Source organism: Lagenorhynchus albirostris, chromosome 5, assembly GCF_949774975.1.
Source record: "Lagenorhynchus albirostris chromosome 5, mLagAlb1.1, whole genome shotgun sequence".
Taxonomy (NCBI): Eukaryota; Metazoa; Chordata; class Mammalia; order Artiodactyla; family Delphinidae; genus Lagenorhynchus; species Lagenorhynchus albirostris.
This window is the reverse complement of record NC_083099.1, coordinates 66,626,019-66,643,546: the sequence shown is the minus strand read 5'-3', so window position 1 is coordinate 66,643,546 and position 17,528 is coordinate 66,626,019. Positions and strand designations below refer to the sequence as shown.

Here is a 17,528-nt window from a genome sequence, read left to right as displayed (position 1 = left end):
AGATTGGATTCTTCTCTTGATATCCTACCTGCCTCCCCTGTCCTTGACTCACACATCCACCAGATTCCACAAGCAAATTCACGTTTGTGTTAAATCCCTGTGCACAAGAAGTCTTACTTCACCCTCTCCTATGGTAGGCAGGTTTCTAGGATGGCCCCTAGTGATCCCTGCCTCCTGGTATTCACAGCCTTGCATAATCTCCTCACTCTGAGTGTGGTCTGATCCCAGTCACTTACTTCTAACCAACAGAATGTGGTATATGTGATGGGATATCACTTTCACAATTCGGTTTCACATGATTATGACTTATATCTGGTGAGCAGCCTCTACCTTTTGCCATCTCAGATTCCATGCTTTGATGTAATGAGCTGCCATGTGAGCTGAGAGCAGTAATGAGCTCTCAGTAATGAGCTGCCAGGAGCTGAGAGCAGTCCCCAGCCAACAGCCAACTAGAAACTAAGGCTCTCAGTTCAACAACCCAGGAGAAACTGAACCATTGACAACAACCAGCTGGGCTTGGAAGCAGATCATTCCCCAATCGAGCCTTCAGATGAGACTGTAGACTCTGGGGCCAATACACTTATTGCAGACTTGGGAGAGACTGTGAACTGATGGTCCAACTAAGCTGTGTCCAGATTCCTGGCCCACAAAAACAATGTGAGAGTGTGTGCTGTTTTTAAGTTGCTAGATTTTTAAGCAATCTGTTGCACAGCAATAGGGAACTAATACTTTTTACTATGCATTAATAATAAGGGAGATCCTCTGAATGTCACTGAAGGGAAAAACTCACTAAAAACATGAAAGCCATGTCTCCACCCACACCACCCAGCATCTCTATCTCAGGGGATCCAAAACAAGACACAGTCTTGTTACATTTTCAATCATACCAACAGAATCACAGCCCTAGGAAACCCAGTCAGACCCTGAAGGAAAGGGATGGTGGAGTTATATTGCATCATATGAAATGCAAACAGCAGTTAGGCCTGAGGCATGAAAAGGAAAATATACTATTAGAATAGATCCAGGTCAATGTGGACACTCTGTTCAGAGTTTCTCAAGAAGGTGATAAATATCATTTAAAAGCTGCCTTATAACTCTAATACCATAGACACTATGAGTGGAAGGAATGAGTAAGATCTGGCCTCATTTACAAATGGGGACCTGAGCCTTAGACAGAGGAATTGACTGACTTTACACAACCTGTTAATTGCAGAACTGGGAGCAGAATCCATTTCTGTTAGCTCAATTCAGTTCTGTTTCCAACGCAAATGCAAAAAAAAAAAAAAAAAAAGATTCATTTCAAGCAAAATAGCAATTCACGTATTTCATTCTTAATAAATGTGACTTGCAGGTATCTTACATAAAAGGACACTGGGAGAAAAATTCATAGTACATGCATATGTGTATGACAACATCTCACATATATGTAAGTATTCAGATGCATAAATAGCTAAATGACAATTTCTAATTGCTTAGTTTTAAAAGCAGATTAGCAGAGAAATCAATGTTGGAAGGAAATGAAAAAAATTCTATGCAAAAGGTGACAGGTTTATAATGTACTACTTCCTCCCAAAATCTGTTACAAATGTCAACATTTACCCTAGATGAGTGAGAGAATGATGTGCCTATCATAAAATATATTATGTTTAACATGATATTGCATCTGAAAACTGGAATGAGCTTGAAAAATATTTGTATAGCACTTCATAATTTACAAAGCACTTTAATGCACAGTATGTCATTTACTTCTCACAAAACCATATATGGTAAGCAGAGGAGGTATTCATATCGTGGATGAAGAAAATGAGGTTCAGAGAGATAAAGCAACTAAAATTCATACTTCCTAACATGGCAGAGCTGGAATTGGAATGCTAGTTTTCTAAATCTAAATGCTTAGTCTAAGAATTAGAGATGCAAATCATTCTCAATTAAAAACAAAAATCTTCCAGATTCTGTCAATTTACTGTGTAACCAGGGGGAAATACTTCTGAGTTTGGGTTTCCTCCTCTAGAAAATGAAGACATTAGGCTAGTGTCCACTACTGACACTAGAGCGAGCCTTCGGAGAGTACAGCTGTAGAGGTGAGACAAAGGAGGGAAAGGATGCTGCTTATAAAACATTTGACTGACAAATCAATGTTTGCTTTAAAGGGTTCTCAAAGTATGGTCCCAACATCAGCACCATCTGGGAACTTCTTAGAAATACGAACTCTTGAGAATCACTGCAGATCTACTGCAACAGAAATTCAGAGAGTGGAGGCCAGCACTCTTCTCGACAAACCTGCCAGGGCATCCAGAAGAAGAGTAACTTGACCACAGCTGTCCACGCTTTAGTCTCTGTGCAGGTGATACTCAATGAGAATAAACTGTACTAATAGTCCAACATTAGGCTTATTAAATTGTGACAAGATCATAATCTATGAATCATGATTTTTGTTGTTTTTTGCGGTACGTGGGCCTCTCACTGTTGTGGCCTCTCCCGTTGCGGAGCACAGGCTCCGGACGCGCAGGCTCAGCGGCCATGGCTCACGGGCCCAGCCGCTCCGCGGCATGTGGGATCTTCCCAGACTGGGGCACGAACCCGTGTCCCCTGCATCGGCAGGCTGACTCTCAACCACTGCGCCACCAGGGAAGCCCATGATTTTTGTTTTTAAAGTGAACCTTATTTGGTTATCAGAGGGATTACCCTATAATCCACAGAAACAGATGTTGATGATTCATGCATATGTCAGATGAAAGGTTATTTGCTCTAGCATTGGCTTTAGAATGCATGCATTAGAAGCCACTAAAATAACCAAAAGAACTGGACAGAAGCTGAGGAACAGCTAGACCCACACTCTTCGGCAAATTGTAAGAACGATTTCCGCTATATGTAAGATAGATAATGTGTTCAGAGTTGTATCGTGATTACAGACCAAATTTATAAATCAATCTTTTTTTTACATAAAAGCAACAACTTGGACAATTTTAAAATAGGCATTAGCATTTAATTCCCAATAATAAGATCTGCTACTGCAAATGGTGCTAACTATATACCAAACACTGCTTTAAGTGCTTTACACATGGTAACTCATTTATTCCTCATTACAATCCTATGAGGCGGATACTATAACTATCTTCATTACAGAGATGAAAAAACTGAGGTACAAAAAGCTTAACTGGCTGATCGCAGGTCACACAGAAAATGGTAGAGCTGGGATTGAACTCAAGGCAGTCTGGTCCAAGAATCTATGATTTTAATCACTACAATGTACACAGCACTTTCAATAATCTTGAATTCTATGAGGTTGGTTCCAAATCATCCTGAACACCATGAATCTGGGTTCACATTATCTTGAAAAACATGAACTTGGCCCTTCAAGTTGCAGACACTTTCCTCTGGTTGCACATAATGACTCCCATAAACTTCAAACCAGTCGTACAGAAAAATCTTCTCTAGTGAAATAATAAAAGGACAGAAAGAAAAATCAATATATACATATTTTTTCTTTTATACAGGGCAAAAGCCATACCAACTCAAAGCTAAAAACACCATGAGAGATCATCTCATTCCTCAAGTCCAGTTTACAGATATTGAAACAGACCCAAAGAGAGGTAGTGATATCTTGGCCAGTCATGGAAATTCTGGACCTTGTAAGACATCTTAAATAATTGTTTCCAGAGGTCTAACCAAGTTGTCCAACTTGTTTTTAAGAGATGACGTGTTTTTGCAAGGCTGAGGAAGTAGTCTCTTTCTGCTTCACCCTCACACTGTTTCACCTATAGCCCTTCTCAGTGTTCATCCGAGTTCTATTGATATTCGTAAAGACTATCTTCCAAGGTCATTGAAGGTTCTTGTCAGTAACAGTTCTTTAAAAATCACACATCCATACTAGCTATTATAGCAAACAGCACAAAACCATTATTGAGGCTGAGTAGTTTGTCTTAGACACAGAAACAGTCAATTTGGGGGCCTGGAATAGGACCAAGGTCTGTCTTTCCTTCCAAGTTTTATATCAGGGAACAGAAAACTCCAAACCCTGTGACCAAGAATGAGAGTACCACAAAATCTTAGCACCATTCAAATCAATTCTCCCATCTGTTGCCTGAATTCTTTTCCCAGCATTATTGCCAAAATTCATTTGATAATGATGATGGTGTTGAGAGCGACAGTAATAACAGTGTCATTAAGTGCTAGATAGCATATCCACACATTATACACACACCCATTATTTCACGTGGTCCTCATGTAAACTCTGAGATGTATTATTAACTCAGGTTAATAACCGAGGTTTTAGAGAGTTTAAATAACTCACTTGGCAAATGCCAGAGTATCATTTCAACCAGCTCCAATGAAGGCAAACTTGCCATTTTCTGAGGCAGCCTGCATTGAACTTCAACTGTCCTTACTGGTAGAAAGGTACTGTCCTTATACTGTATTGCCGATTCCCTTTCTTGGCCTCTAAATGTTAGGCTTTGTTCTGCTCTCTGGAGCTGCATAGAAGTCTGTTCCTATCTGCAGAGATTCCTATCCAAGTAAGGATGGAAAGCACAGAAGCTTCCACAACATCCAGGCTGAGTTCTACCTCTTCCTCTTCCAGAAGCATTCTATATGTGCTTCCTTCTTAGGATGTATACTCTGTGCTGTAATTGTCAGGTATGTATTCTCCCAATAGACTGTGAGCTTCTTTAAGGCGGAGGCCATGCACAATTTTATCTATGTATTCCAGGCACACTGCTCGATATAGAGCTTTATTTGTTAAACTTTTAAGTGAGATATAATTTACATACCACTAAATCCACTCTTCAAAAATGTACAGTGTTCCTTAATATATTTATATCACTATCTAATTCCAGACTATTTTGATCATTCCCAAAATAACTATTGTCCCCACTGGTAGTCACTCCCTATTCTCCCCACTCCTCAGTCACTGGTGGCCACCAATCTTTCTATATATATATATTAGCCTATTCGTATAAATAGAATCACGCTACATGAAGTTTTTTGTGTCTGGCTTCTTTCATACAGCATAATTTTCAAGATTCATATATGTTATAGCACGTCTCAGTATTTAACTTACGATTAAATAACATTCAATTTTATGGACATGCTACATTTTGTTATTCATTCTTCGAATGATGGATGTTTAGGTTGTTTCCACTTTCTGGCTATTATGAATAATGCTGCTATGCACATTCATTGACAGGTTTTTGTGTGGATATGTTTTAATCCTTTTGGATATATAATTAGGAATACAGTTGCTTGATCATATGATAACTCTATGTCTCATCTTTTGAGGAACTGCTAGACTTTTTCTAAAGTGGCTATACCATTTTACAATCAACCAGCAACGCATGACAATTCCAATTTCACTACATTATTGCCAACATGTGTTACTGTCTGTCTTTTGTATTATAACCATCTTAGTGTGGGTAAAGTGGTATCTCATTGTAGTTTTGATCTGATTATTTCCTGGATGAGTAATAATGTCAAGCATCTTTTCCTGTGCATATTAGCTTCTTGTATATCTTTGGAGAAATGCCTATTAAGATCCTCTGTCCATTTTTTAATTGGATTATTTGTCTTCTTAGTGAGTTGTTAAGAGTCTTAATATATTCTAGATACAAATCTCTTATCAAATATATGACTTGCAAATGAATTCTCCCAGTACATGGGTTGTTTATTCACTTCCTTGATGGTGTCCTTTGAAGCACAAAAGTGTTTAATTTTGAAAAAGTCTAATTTATCAAAAATTTTTTAGCCGTTTGTACTTTTGGTGTCACTGACTAATCCAAGGTCATGAAGATTGCTCCTATGTTTTCCTCTAAGAGTTTTATAGCTTTACTCCTGATATTTATGTCTTTGATCCACCTTAAGTTAATTTTTGTATATGATATGAGGGAGGTGTCCAACTTCATTCTTTCACATGTGGATATCCAGTTGTCCCAGCATTATTTGTTGAAAAACTGTTCTTTCCCCATTGAATATCTTGGTATCCCTGCCAAAAATCAATTGCTCTAAATGTAATGGTTTATTTCTGGACTCTCAATTCCATTCCATCATCTTATATGTATACTTTATGCCAGTACCACACTGCTTGATTCCTGTAGCTTTGTATTAAGTTTTGAAATGGGGTAAACCTCTGCATTTCTTTTCCTTCAAAATTGTTTTGGCTATTCTGGGTCCCTTGAATTTCCATATGAATTTTATATTTCACCTGCCAACCTCTACAAAGAAGAAAACTGGAAAATTCTGACAGGAATTAAATCTGCAGATCAATTTGGGCATCTTGCCACCTTAACCATATTGTATCTTCCAAGCAAAGAACCCGAATACCTCTCCACCTATTTGGGTCTTCTTTAATATCACTCAACAATTCAACAGAGATTTTATGTTCAGTTATAATCAGTGAACAAAAGAAAAAACTAAATAAATGAGGGAACAAACCAATCAATGAATAAGAGAGCTCTTAGTAAAACATACACAATGGCCACCTTCTCAAATCACATTTCCCTTTTCAAAAAGCCACCCTTTACTAGTCCCAGTTTTTAAGCTACATTTCTGTCTTTTCCTCATATGTTTGTTTCTTGGTTTTTGCTTTTTTTTTTTTTTTTTTAATAAATTAAGGGCAGACGTGCCCACTAAGCAACTTGAGGCAGAGACAGCAGCACATGCATGGCAGGTTTCCAAGAAGATTTTCTTTTCTTTTTTTTCAGAATGGATATTTATTTATTTATTGGCCCCCTCACAGCATGTGGGATCTTAGTTCCCCAACCAGGGATCAAACCTGTGCCCCCCTGCAGTGGAAGCAAAGAGTCCTAACCACTGGACCACCAGGGAATTCTCACATTTTTGGTCATAAATTTTATAGTTTCTTTCTCTTTTTTCCATTGATATGATGCAGTGTGGTGGAGAGGTGATGGCTGAATGATGCACCTCCATTCACACCTTTCCTTCAGAAGGTACTCCAGGAAACTTGTTCTAACGTAGCTGCCAGCACACCACCCTGAACCTCCCTCTTTTTTTTCTCCATGCGCTGGTTGTGAGGTCTCATCTACAAGTAGACTTCCCTATAAACGAAGTAAAGCAACGTAATTTTTAGCTATGCTAGGCTGGCTGATGAGAAAAGGAGCCCTACAGTTAGGATTACATAGAGCATTATGTCATCCAGGATGCTATTTGTAAAATCTGTTCCCTGGCTTTGACTGCCTTGGTAAGGATCAATTTAACATTGGCCATTTAGGAAATGAAACAGCACTCTGTGTAGGTTGGGTGGCAGAGAGAGCCAAGGAGACTCCTTACTACACCTCTAGCAGTACCTGAGAAATAACAATTTCCAGTATTTTCATATAAGTAGTACAATATCAAGATGGAATTCAAAACAGTTCAAGACAATTTACAAATGATTTGGGTAACAGGCTTACATGTCTCACTACTAGTACTTCAAGCTTTCTGAAACACCACATTTCTTAAAAGGAACAAATAAATATTCTATCTCTTTAGCCCACTTTAATTCTTTTATTTTACTTACACAAGCAGAATATGTTACTTTAATGGATCCACTGTTTACCATCAATATAAGCAAAGAATCCATTTAGAATTAAATTATCTCTTTAAAATAAGTATGAAGTTTACATATTTTTAAGGATGTTCGCAGGGACATATAGATAGAAAGTTTATTTCCATTTAAAAAGCACAAGTTAGGTTAAGGCAATTAATTAGTTGTGAAAGAGCTTATAATTGGCATACACTTATATCATTTCAAATATCGTGTCAGGAGGTATCAGAAATAATGTGGTAAGGAAGAAGATGAATCATAGGGTCTCAAGCAAAAGTCATATGATAATTCTGCAGACTTTTGCTTTTTTTCTGAGAAAAAGGAAGCATATATCAGCTCATCAGTCAGGTAACTTTTTGTCTCCTATCACTGAATTCAAAGAATTGATTGTGTTGATCTTTGCTTTAGGCAACACTGAGTAACATGAAGGTCTTCTCTTTTCAGCAGTTCCTTAGAGGATGCAGAAAAGAACTTGATATTTATTTTTATATCAACCCAATAATAAGAGAATAGTTATAGTATTGAATTTTAACCCCAAATAATATCATCTTTTCAACCAAGTGCATTGCCTTCAAGTGATATAAGGCAGTGCAGGGGTAAAGGTAGAAATTTTAGCTGATTCAGCAGCTACCATTAATTTGTCCTTATAAAACTCATTTGCCTCGGCTGTACTATTTTTTTATTGGTGCAAATACCTGTTAATTATGGAAAAATCAGAAAGCAGTTATAACTATGTCATATACTAACTCGATATCAATTCCGGAGTGGGTTCTCTAGCAGATTTCTAGGGTGTGAATCTTTACATCATTATTGGATTTGGTGACAATATTTACTTATTTATTCAGCACATATGAATTTGTATGTCTCTTGTTTGCCAGGAAACGAAAAGATAATCTTGCCTCAAGGACTTCATACTCTGGTATTTAACACAATTATATTTTTACTGTTCAAGCTTAAGGCATTATGTACTTTTATACTGTCTCTGTAAGGTATACTCTGTGAGGTACAATTATTAAATTTTTACTTTATATTTGAGTAATTTGTGATTTAGAACAACAAAACATAATCCACTTCTATTCTGTGGTCTTGAACCCCAACATGACAGCACAGATCAGGTGCATGTTTGGGTGAGGGCCCGGGACCTCAGAGAGGTCAAATTCACAGAGAGGCAAATTCTAAAATTCACAAGTGGCCCTGTCTGTACTTACAGATGAAAATTATACTTACTGGCTCAACAGTAGTAAGTGCCCAATTTGTACCTTTTATTTCAATAAAATTCCCGTTTGTAGTTTTATGTAAACTGGGAATATGTATGTTCAAACTATGAAACATAACAAATTAAACTTTCATAGTTGTAGTTGATATAGTCACTGAAAGGCGATGTATAACTTTCCTGGTAATTCTTGCACAGTGTGAAAGGAAACTTAGCAGTTATACTCCAATGTGGTATTTTGTGGAGAGGACAGACCAGTTACTCACCATGACAAATGGTGATATGTAGGATTGGTTACTAACCACCTCCAACCTTCTGTCTAGAGAGGCCATCGTTATCATCATTATACTTTAGTTTGGCATATAAAGGAAATGGATGTCAAAATGCACAAAACAGTGACAATATCTTATCTGAGATCCGGCTTTTACTCTTAAAACACAATATTCCCATGTATTTGCCATGGTGAAATCTAATCATCTCGAGTAAAAAATATAGCCGGATTTCTATTTTGTTGTTTATTTGCTTTTAAATTAAAAAAAAAAAAAGAAGAAGAAGAAGGGAATAAAGGGAACCATGGGGTTTGAGACCAAGGCTGCTACCAAAATAGATATTTAAACAGTGGGAGAGGACGACAGAAGTAAGAAAACCAGTCCTGACAAGAAAGCTCTTTAATTCTGCAAATGTGATGTGTGCGTCTGCATGGACATAAGGCTAATTATTTCCACTAAGATGCTGTTGTAAAATGGAGAAGCTCAACAGGCATCTTTGTGAGTTTCTTTTGAAACCAATGCCTGGATGGAGTGACTAAGTGTAATGAAACACAATCATCTCTGAGCCAAGGTCTTGCAAACATATCACACCTAAAGGTTACCCCAGGGACCATGGCCAGGGTACCATAGAAGACTCCCCCCCTCCCTGCCCTAGGCTCCAGCAGAGCTGGCTTCTCCTGGGTACTCTCAGCAGCAGCTGCCTTGCTTACCTTCCTCCTATTTCACTGCTGGGAGCTAACCTACACCACATACTCAGAGCACACCCTTACATTGGGACAAGTAAAATGGGCATTTTGGGGCAAAAGTTTTGTAGAGGTTCAATTCAAGGTAGATCTTCAACCTAAAGTTCCACTCTGAAGATGTTACATTTTCATGGTGCTCAAAACAAGATTAGATGTTAACTTTATTATGCTTGTCACATAAGACACAAACACAAACATCACCGTCTTAAAGAGGAGAAGGAGGTATACATGTTATTGAGATGCAATTATATACAATCTAAAAATCAACTGCCCGTCATCAAACTCACGGCATGCAACTCTGAGTCAGCTAAGGGCTCCACCACCTCGACCTCATTGTTACTTAATGTTGAGGCTTCCTGGCAGGTAGAGACTAATTCAAAATAACCCAGATCTTCTAAATATGGGCACCGCAAAGAATTAGATCCCCTGTTCTTTTAAAATGGTATTTTTGCCTCTCTTATTTTACTGGACTCCATTTGGTATCATATATGAGGTTTCTACTATATTTCGACTTTGACCCTAGCTCTCAGAGAAAACTATTAGTAAGCAGACAGTACAGAGACATAGACAAATCTGTTTTTCTTTCTTAAGCAAATCACAGTATGCACCTCATTTTGTCCCAGTTGAATATGGGAAGAGAAAATGACACTATCCACACCTTTTCTCTTTTTCAACAGTGTAATACCCAGTTCCTATCTCCATTCCCAAGAAGCCAAAAAAGCAGCCGCAAAGTCCCAGTCTGCAGGGATAGTCTACATCGCACCACACAGTATCAGCATGTTGCAGCCTTCATCTCCCAGTAGCCTACATGTTTGGGTTGCAACGAATAATATGGAATATTAAAAATTTAATTCCTAATTAATCTCCCCTGCAGCTGCTCATGGCTTTTGCAAGCTAGAACATGGAGCGTAAGAGAACAGAAGATCCATGGCACCATAAGACTCCACCCTGATTATGCTGCCTGCAAGCCCTCAGGCCACATGAATTCCAAATAAAAAGCCTTCCATGCAACACAGACACACCTGAAATAATTTCTTAGGTCGCCTCATGGATTATTGCTCCATGAAAGGGACTCAGTGTGGCAGCACTGGAATTTCAATTCGAGATGTGTCCATGTGATCAAACAGCATGTATGTACTCAGTTTCCAAATAGACTAAGAAATTACAATACTTTTAAAATGCTTTGAATGAGAAAGATAAATAGATCATTGATAGCGCAACCAGCATTCAGAAAGGATAAACCCCAAACCTTCAAAGACCTGAAGCTTCAAAGTAAGCTCCAGACACAAGCTAGCAATCCCAAAACAAAAATGGGAAGGATTGAGTGGACTGTTGTTCAAAGCCAACATCTTATTTCTTGTAACTCTAGAACAACATGGTCTCTCTGCAAAAGGGGAAAAACTGTAGCTACCATGCCCATTTTAGAAATATAGAAAAGGAAGCTAAGACTGGTGATGTGGAGCATTCACACAGTTGGAGCTCCTTTTCGAGAGGTGATCACAGGGAATTGAGAAGATAGTGCTCTTCTTATTGGCAAACTTGGGAGCCTAGACTATCAAACTAGGTCCAACCCTATTCTTATCCCTGGAATCTCTCCAATTTTTTTCATACTAGTCTAAATGAGGATAGTGAAATTTCAATTCCAAAGAAATTTGATTCAAAAATACTAAATCCCCAGTTACAATTAATATACAATATCTGAAAGTTCTTCCAAGTCACCTAGGTACCAGCTCCAACCCTACTAAACTCACTGCAGGGAAGAAAAGGCAGCTTTGTAGTAGGAATTCGAAGGCCAGCACTCTAGGCCTGGTTTTGTCAAGAGAAGGGAAAGAAAACCGTTAAGTCCATGGATTTATCCTTTGTCTTCTAAGAAATCAAGAGAATTTCAATGTGACCCCGTGTGGCTCTGCCCAAGAGTCTAAGTTGTACTTTTATTAACAGTAGAAAGCCAGATGGGTGGGATCTAGACACATACTAATTCAAAGACACTATACTATCATAAATTTTCTGTTTATCTTTATGTTTTTGATCTGTCTACTCCTTTATGTTTCCAAGCTATATTTTAAGGAAAGTACCACAAAAGAGAGATATTTTGGAATAAACTAATTGAAATGCTAAAGGGAACCAAGGTGTCCCTTGGTTGCCCTTAGCATCCACAGGGAACCATTACATCATGGTTCAAGCAAAACAGAAAAAAATCATTCATCCTACCTCTAACTGAGCCTCCCTGAGCAATGCTCTTTCCCTCTCTAGACAAAAACTTTCCTTCTGTAAAGTAAGAGTTTGGCTACATGACCTCTAAGCTGTGATACTCTCAGATCATACTGAGTCTGCAATTCACCCCACAACCACTTCCAAGCTCCTCACACCTGTTTTTCTAAAACCACTCCCTAATACACACATTTTTAAATGATCAGAAATTTTATTGCTAAACACTAAGGTAGTTTAATTGCATTACTCTGGGCAGTGGCTGGCACAGATGTACAATTTATATCTTCTGTAAAGCTTGCTGAAGGTGTTACCCTCCAAACCCTCTGTCTTCAGAAACACTGTTGCTACCTGCCCCTCCCCCCAAAATTTCTCCTTTTACTGAGAGAGTCCTTGGGCATCAAGGCTACTTAGGTATTAAATTAGTGCCTGTGATTTCATCTGCCATTCACTTTGTATTCCACATACCCTATATCATAATTGAACTACCTTATTCTTCCAACAAGACATTCACTTTCAAATTGCTTGACTTTCTCATTCCTGTTATTCTCTCATTTGAATCCCATGCCTTTCCCATGACATATGCAGCCAAGGGAACTCAAATTCTACCTGCTCTGTGCAGTCCTCCCTGACACTTCCCTAGAAAAGTATAAAATATAACGTTGATATTCCTATCTTTGATTTCCCAACAATTTCAACATCTGGTGAGTCACACAATAACTTAAAGTAGCACATCCAACAAAGCCCTTCTTTTGTGTCCCTCTGAATTGTTTATGCATTTGTCTCTTCCGTAAGACTACGGATTACTCTAGATCAAGAACATGCTGACACACCAACCTCTACGTTTCCAATGCCTAATCCACAGTGGGATCTCAATAAATGTTAGCCGAATGAATGAAAATGTGGAATGAAGCCGTATTTCCCAAATAAAAATATGGATAAATAAGCGAACAGAAATAAAGTTGGGACATCTGAGAGTGGAAATTGCCCCTTTCGAAAAAGGAAGAAAAAGCCCCATAAAAATCTATTTTCAAGAGCTCAGATATTTTTCAAAGTTGTTATGTGAATAGAGCAACTTTGGACCACTTACTGTACAAACATTCCACCTATATGATCCTTTTCTGCTCAATCCATGAGTCAAAGCAGGCTTGCAAAGGTGATTCAGAGGTGGGTTCGGGAAAAGCACACAACACATGCTTGAATAATGAGAAATCACAGACCTGCTAGCCTACTTTAAGTGGTCAGGTGATTCAACAGGTTTTGCAGTTTGCTTTGGATCAAAAATGGAAACATCAAAATTGGGCAGCAACAGTCTACATTTCTAGGACTTTTCAAGTACCTTTTGATTACAACACAACACAGTCTACTGCGGACATCATCTTCTCTTAGCACATACTTTTAATATTTTAAGTGTGTGATTACTGTTCTCACAGCATATAATTATGTTAACCAATAAATACTAACACATCTAATTTAGTTCCACCAGAGTAAAGATAATTCAGAAGAATGAGCTGCTCCTCCCAATTAACTCTTGCTTTCCTAAATTAGAATAATAAAGAAGTTAGAAGGGATCACTCTTTAATTTCTGAATGGAACAGGCAGCTGAAAAGTGGAATTCTCAACCTGTTCTACTTAAGAGTTATCACTATTAATTTTTAAAATTTTTATACAATTTCTAAAGGTAATTTTCCATTTACAGTTATTACAAAATATTAGCTATATTTCCTGTGTTGTACAATATATCCTTGAGCCTGTCTTATACCCAACAGCTTGTACCTTTCACTCCCCACTCCTCTATTGCCCCTCCGCCCTAATTTTTTTTACCCTCTGAATGTTTTTCTTTTTATGAGAAAGCCATACTCAAGGGACACTGCTACTCATGTGACTGATTAGTGTCCCTTGAGTATGGCTTTCTCATAAAAAGAAAAACATTCAGAGGGATACCCTCAATCTGGTTCTAGAACTTAAAAATCAAACACGGGTCTAAATTCAAGGTCCAGCTGTGCGCACGTTGTAGTCATATGTCCTAACTTAGTTTCCTCACCCACAAAATCAGCACACCATCTATATCTCAGAGTTGAGATAGCTGTATTTCACTGAAGTGTGAATAGATGTGAAAGTGCTTTATTTTACAATCAGTAAAGCACTGTGCAAATATCAGTGATCATGAATGTGTGTGCACAGTGAGATTGCGCAAACAAAAATGTGGCTATTGAATAAACCCATTAAAATGCAGTGGTTTACGGGAGGCATGTGCAGACACAGTCTTAAAGGATGAAGGCTATGTTAAGCAAAAACCGCTATGCAGAATCTCCCCAGTGTATATCAGGGTATGAGAACTCAGGAGGGGAAAAAAAAAGAGCAAACAAAACTCCTATTTAAAAAGGAGGAGAGGGCATAGAAGTATTTACTCACGAAATGGATGAGTCCAGGGGCAAAGTCAGTGGCCTTGCTGTTCCGAGAAAGTGGGCTTGAGGTATTTGCTTGGGTGGAATTGGAAACATGCTTAACATCAAACTACAGTTTGCTGGAAAACATTTCTGAGACCTGGGTCCATCCTCTTGCATCTTTTCAGAGTTTGTCTTATTTCCTATGTTCCTTTTTCAGGATGAATCATTGCTTTCCCCTGCTTGAAAACCTTCAACTATCCCTCATTATTTATAAAAGACAGACCAAAATCTTAATCTGGCATTCAAACAAGTACACAGGCTGTTAGCAGGAAGCCCCCAGGCATGTAGTCCACTTGAAGCTTGCGATGGCCCCGTCTGAAGCCATCACACTGCTTGCAGTTCTCTGAATGCAGCCTGGACCTTCCTGCCCCATGACTCAGGCTGCTCTCTCTCCCCTCTTGCTTCCAACATCACCGTTCCACCCATCCCTTAGCTGAACGTGCAAATCTTCGGATGAACCTTCTCAGATGTTGCCACCTTTCAAAGAATATCTCGCTCTTTTCCTTGTGCTCCTATATATCTGCCATTGTTGAACTTAGGATAGTATAGGCTCCTGACAGATGACAACTCGGTCCTATTTTTCTCCCTTTCAACCTCCTAACAGTTCCCCCAAAAGACCACAGCCCATGCTACATACCTGCAGCTCAGCACGTGTTTACAGAAATAAAGTGAATTTTCACCACTGACAGGTCTAGTGGAGCCGAGGGTAACAAGAGCTAAGGAAGAGCTGAGCTCTAGTGTGTTTCGCCTTGTGCCCCTACATAGCTGACAGTCCCATTGTATGTCTAGAAAAGGCAACGGGAACATGTCTAAAGAAGAAAGCACCTTACGAAGTTCTGTGTTGAGATGACTGACAGCAGAGAAGCAGGACTGGCTTTTCATCTGTGAAATGAACCATTGTGAATATAGAGGCTGCTGTTGAAGAACTGGAGTGCTGTAGGTCAAGCAAACATCCCACGAGAGTCAAACAACACGGTGACAACAGTGCCAGTCCAAGATCTGCATGCAGAGTCCTGCTGGCTGTCTTCTGAGGACTCACAAGCCCTGAAATTGACTTGCCGTTACTCTCTCCAGGCCGGAGGGAGGCAGGGAATGACCACAAGCAGTGCGAGGTTGGCTTCCAAAATGCAGATAATAAATGAAGGTGCAGAAGAACAGCCATGCTCCAAAGGAAGCCAAAGGGTACAAAGAAGAACTGATAACAAGGCACCATTTGCATTAAAAAAAAAAAAAAAGATTAATTGCTGTCACCAAATTCTGGTAAGATTGGGGAGAAACTGATATATTCAAACTGCTGGTGCCAGTATAAGCTATGTACCACCCGTGGAAAGAAAAGTAAAGAAAGCACTCGTAATCCCCAATGTAGAAATCCCGCTCTAAAAAAACCTGAGTTAGGGAAATAGCTCCAAAGAAAATATACACGAAAATGCCCCACATAGCATTACTTCCAACAAGCAAAAAAGCTAGCCGCCTCGATATCCAACGTAAGGAATTTCTTAGAAAAGATGTAGCCCTCACCCTAAGTTTAACATAGTCATGCTAAGCCATATTTCTGAAGATTATACCAACGTATAACAAAATATCCGCCTAGACAAAGCCAGAAAAAGAGCAGGGCAATGGAATAAGAGATTTAATTTTATAACATTTGTGTATAACACTGTTGGGTTATTTTAAAGAAAAGACTAATCAAATCAATGGAAGAAATGTCTGTTAACTAACACGTTGATGTTAAATAAAAAGACAACTTAGACCGTTGACTCTGAGAAAATCCAAAAAGAATGGAAGGGATAAAAGCAGCAGCTTGTTCTTTCAGATAACTGCAGGTTATGTGTGGTGACTATTTGCAGAGAGCTCTTACCTGTGGAGGCCGAGGCTTGTAGGGGGAGCTGCACTCCAGGTCGGCCAAGATGCTAGTCAATGAGTCGATCTCAGCGTCCAGGCTCGAGCGCCTCTCCTCAAGGGTCTTGCCTCCAGGATTTCCCTGTGAGAAGCAACACAGTCATGTTAAAAAGGGCAATTTCCAGTTTCCATCCATATCAATCTGAGTTCAAATTTCTCAAGTTATACTGTGACTCTGTCCAAGGTTTTCTGCACCTCATTTCCTTTAGCTTTGATAAAATCTCAGTGAGGTAGGCTGGAGAATTATCCCTCTTTGACAGGTAAGAAAACTGAAATAGATGAGGTGATTTTCCTAAAGTCATACTCATATTTAGAGGATATTCCCTTTGATGAATATCCAAGTTAAAGGAAGTAAATGTCTCCATCCCTGCACTGAAGGAGCAGATCCAACTAGGGACGTAATGCAAATTCCACATTCAGAAACCAGTGTATAGAATGATGCCATTTTAGCTGGAGCAGGAAAAGGCAAGGAGAGACTTACAGTCCAGGAAGAGGAATGGAATCAGTATGAGATCAGTAGACTAGGTGTGTCTGTGTCAGAGAGAGATGGCAAGCCCCGAGCGATGCCCCTAAAAGGTGAACTAGGATAAGACCGCTCAGGGTCCTGGCCAAGGGGCTGCAGAGGAAGCATGTGGCAGCGACCGCTGATTATGAACAGGGGGATCTGTGGATTTCATATGTCAGTGTCCCATGTTAGCATGAGCACCGACTGCTACCGGCATTGAGAATCCATGTGGAGCGAGCAGAGGGCAATAACACCGCCACAAGGGCGTCCCCAGGAAGTGAGAGCAAGCTTAGGACAAACGAGCCAACAGTTTGCCTAGAGCTTAAGGCAAGGAAATAGAGAGTGAAATACCAAGGAACCATAAAGGTCGCCCTAGAATTTGGAAGCAGGGTGAGTTAAAATAATTTTTTAAGGTGACAATGTAATAACGATCATGGACATGTGATGAGAATGTGTCTTAAGACTCCATCAAGAAATCAAAGTGAATCTGCAGTAAGGCCCGGTAGGAATGACATAATGGGAAGTTAGTGTAATTGAATTAACTCTATTGCACGTGTCTAAGGAGGTTAAATATCAGTATAGTGTCTGGAAGAGTTTAGAAAAAAACCAAGAAACCAGAGTTTCCTCAGTGACAACAAAACCTAGGGTCCCTGACAAGCTAGCATTAAAATCTTACAATTCTCCGGGTAAATTTATCTTTTTAA

At 39.1% G+C, this 17,528-nt stretch overlaps 1 protein-coding gene across 6 annotated transcripts in view; it reads right to left on the bottom strand.

Moving 5' to 3' along the window:
* Nucleotides 1-17,528, bottom strand: part of LPP (LIM domain containing preferred translocation partner in lipoma) — a 688,443-nt gene that overhangs the window by 336,854 nt on the left and 334,061 nt on the right. For all 6 annotated transcript variants that reach the window (XR_009540714.1, XR_009540715.1, XR_009540717.1 and 3 more), the window contains exon 6: nt 16,279-16,401. Coding sequence is in view for 3 of the 6 variants with exons in the window: in XM_060150264.1 (XP_060006247.1) it covers nt 16,279-16,401 (123 nt within the window). In the remaining 3 variants the exon portion in view is untranslated. The remainder of the gene's footprint in view (nt 1-16,278; nt 16,402-17,528) is intronic.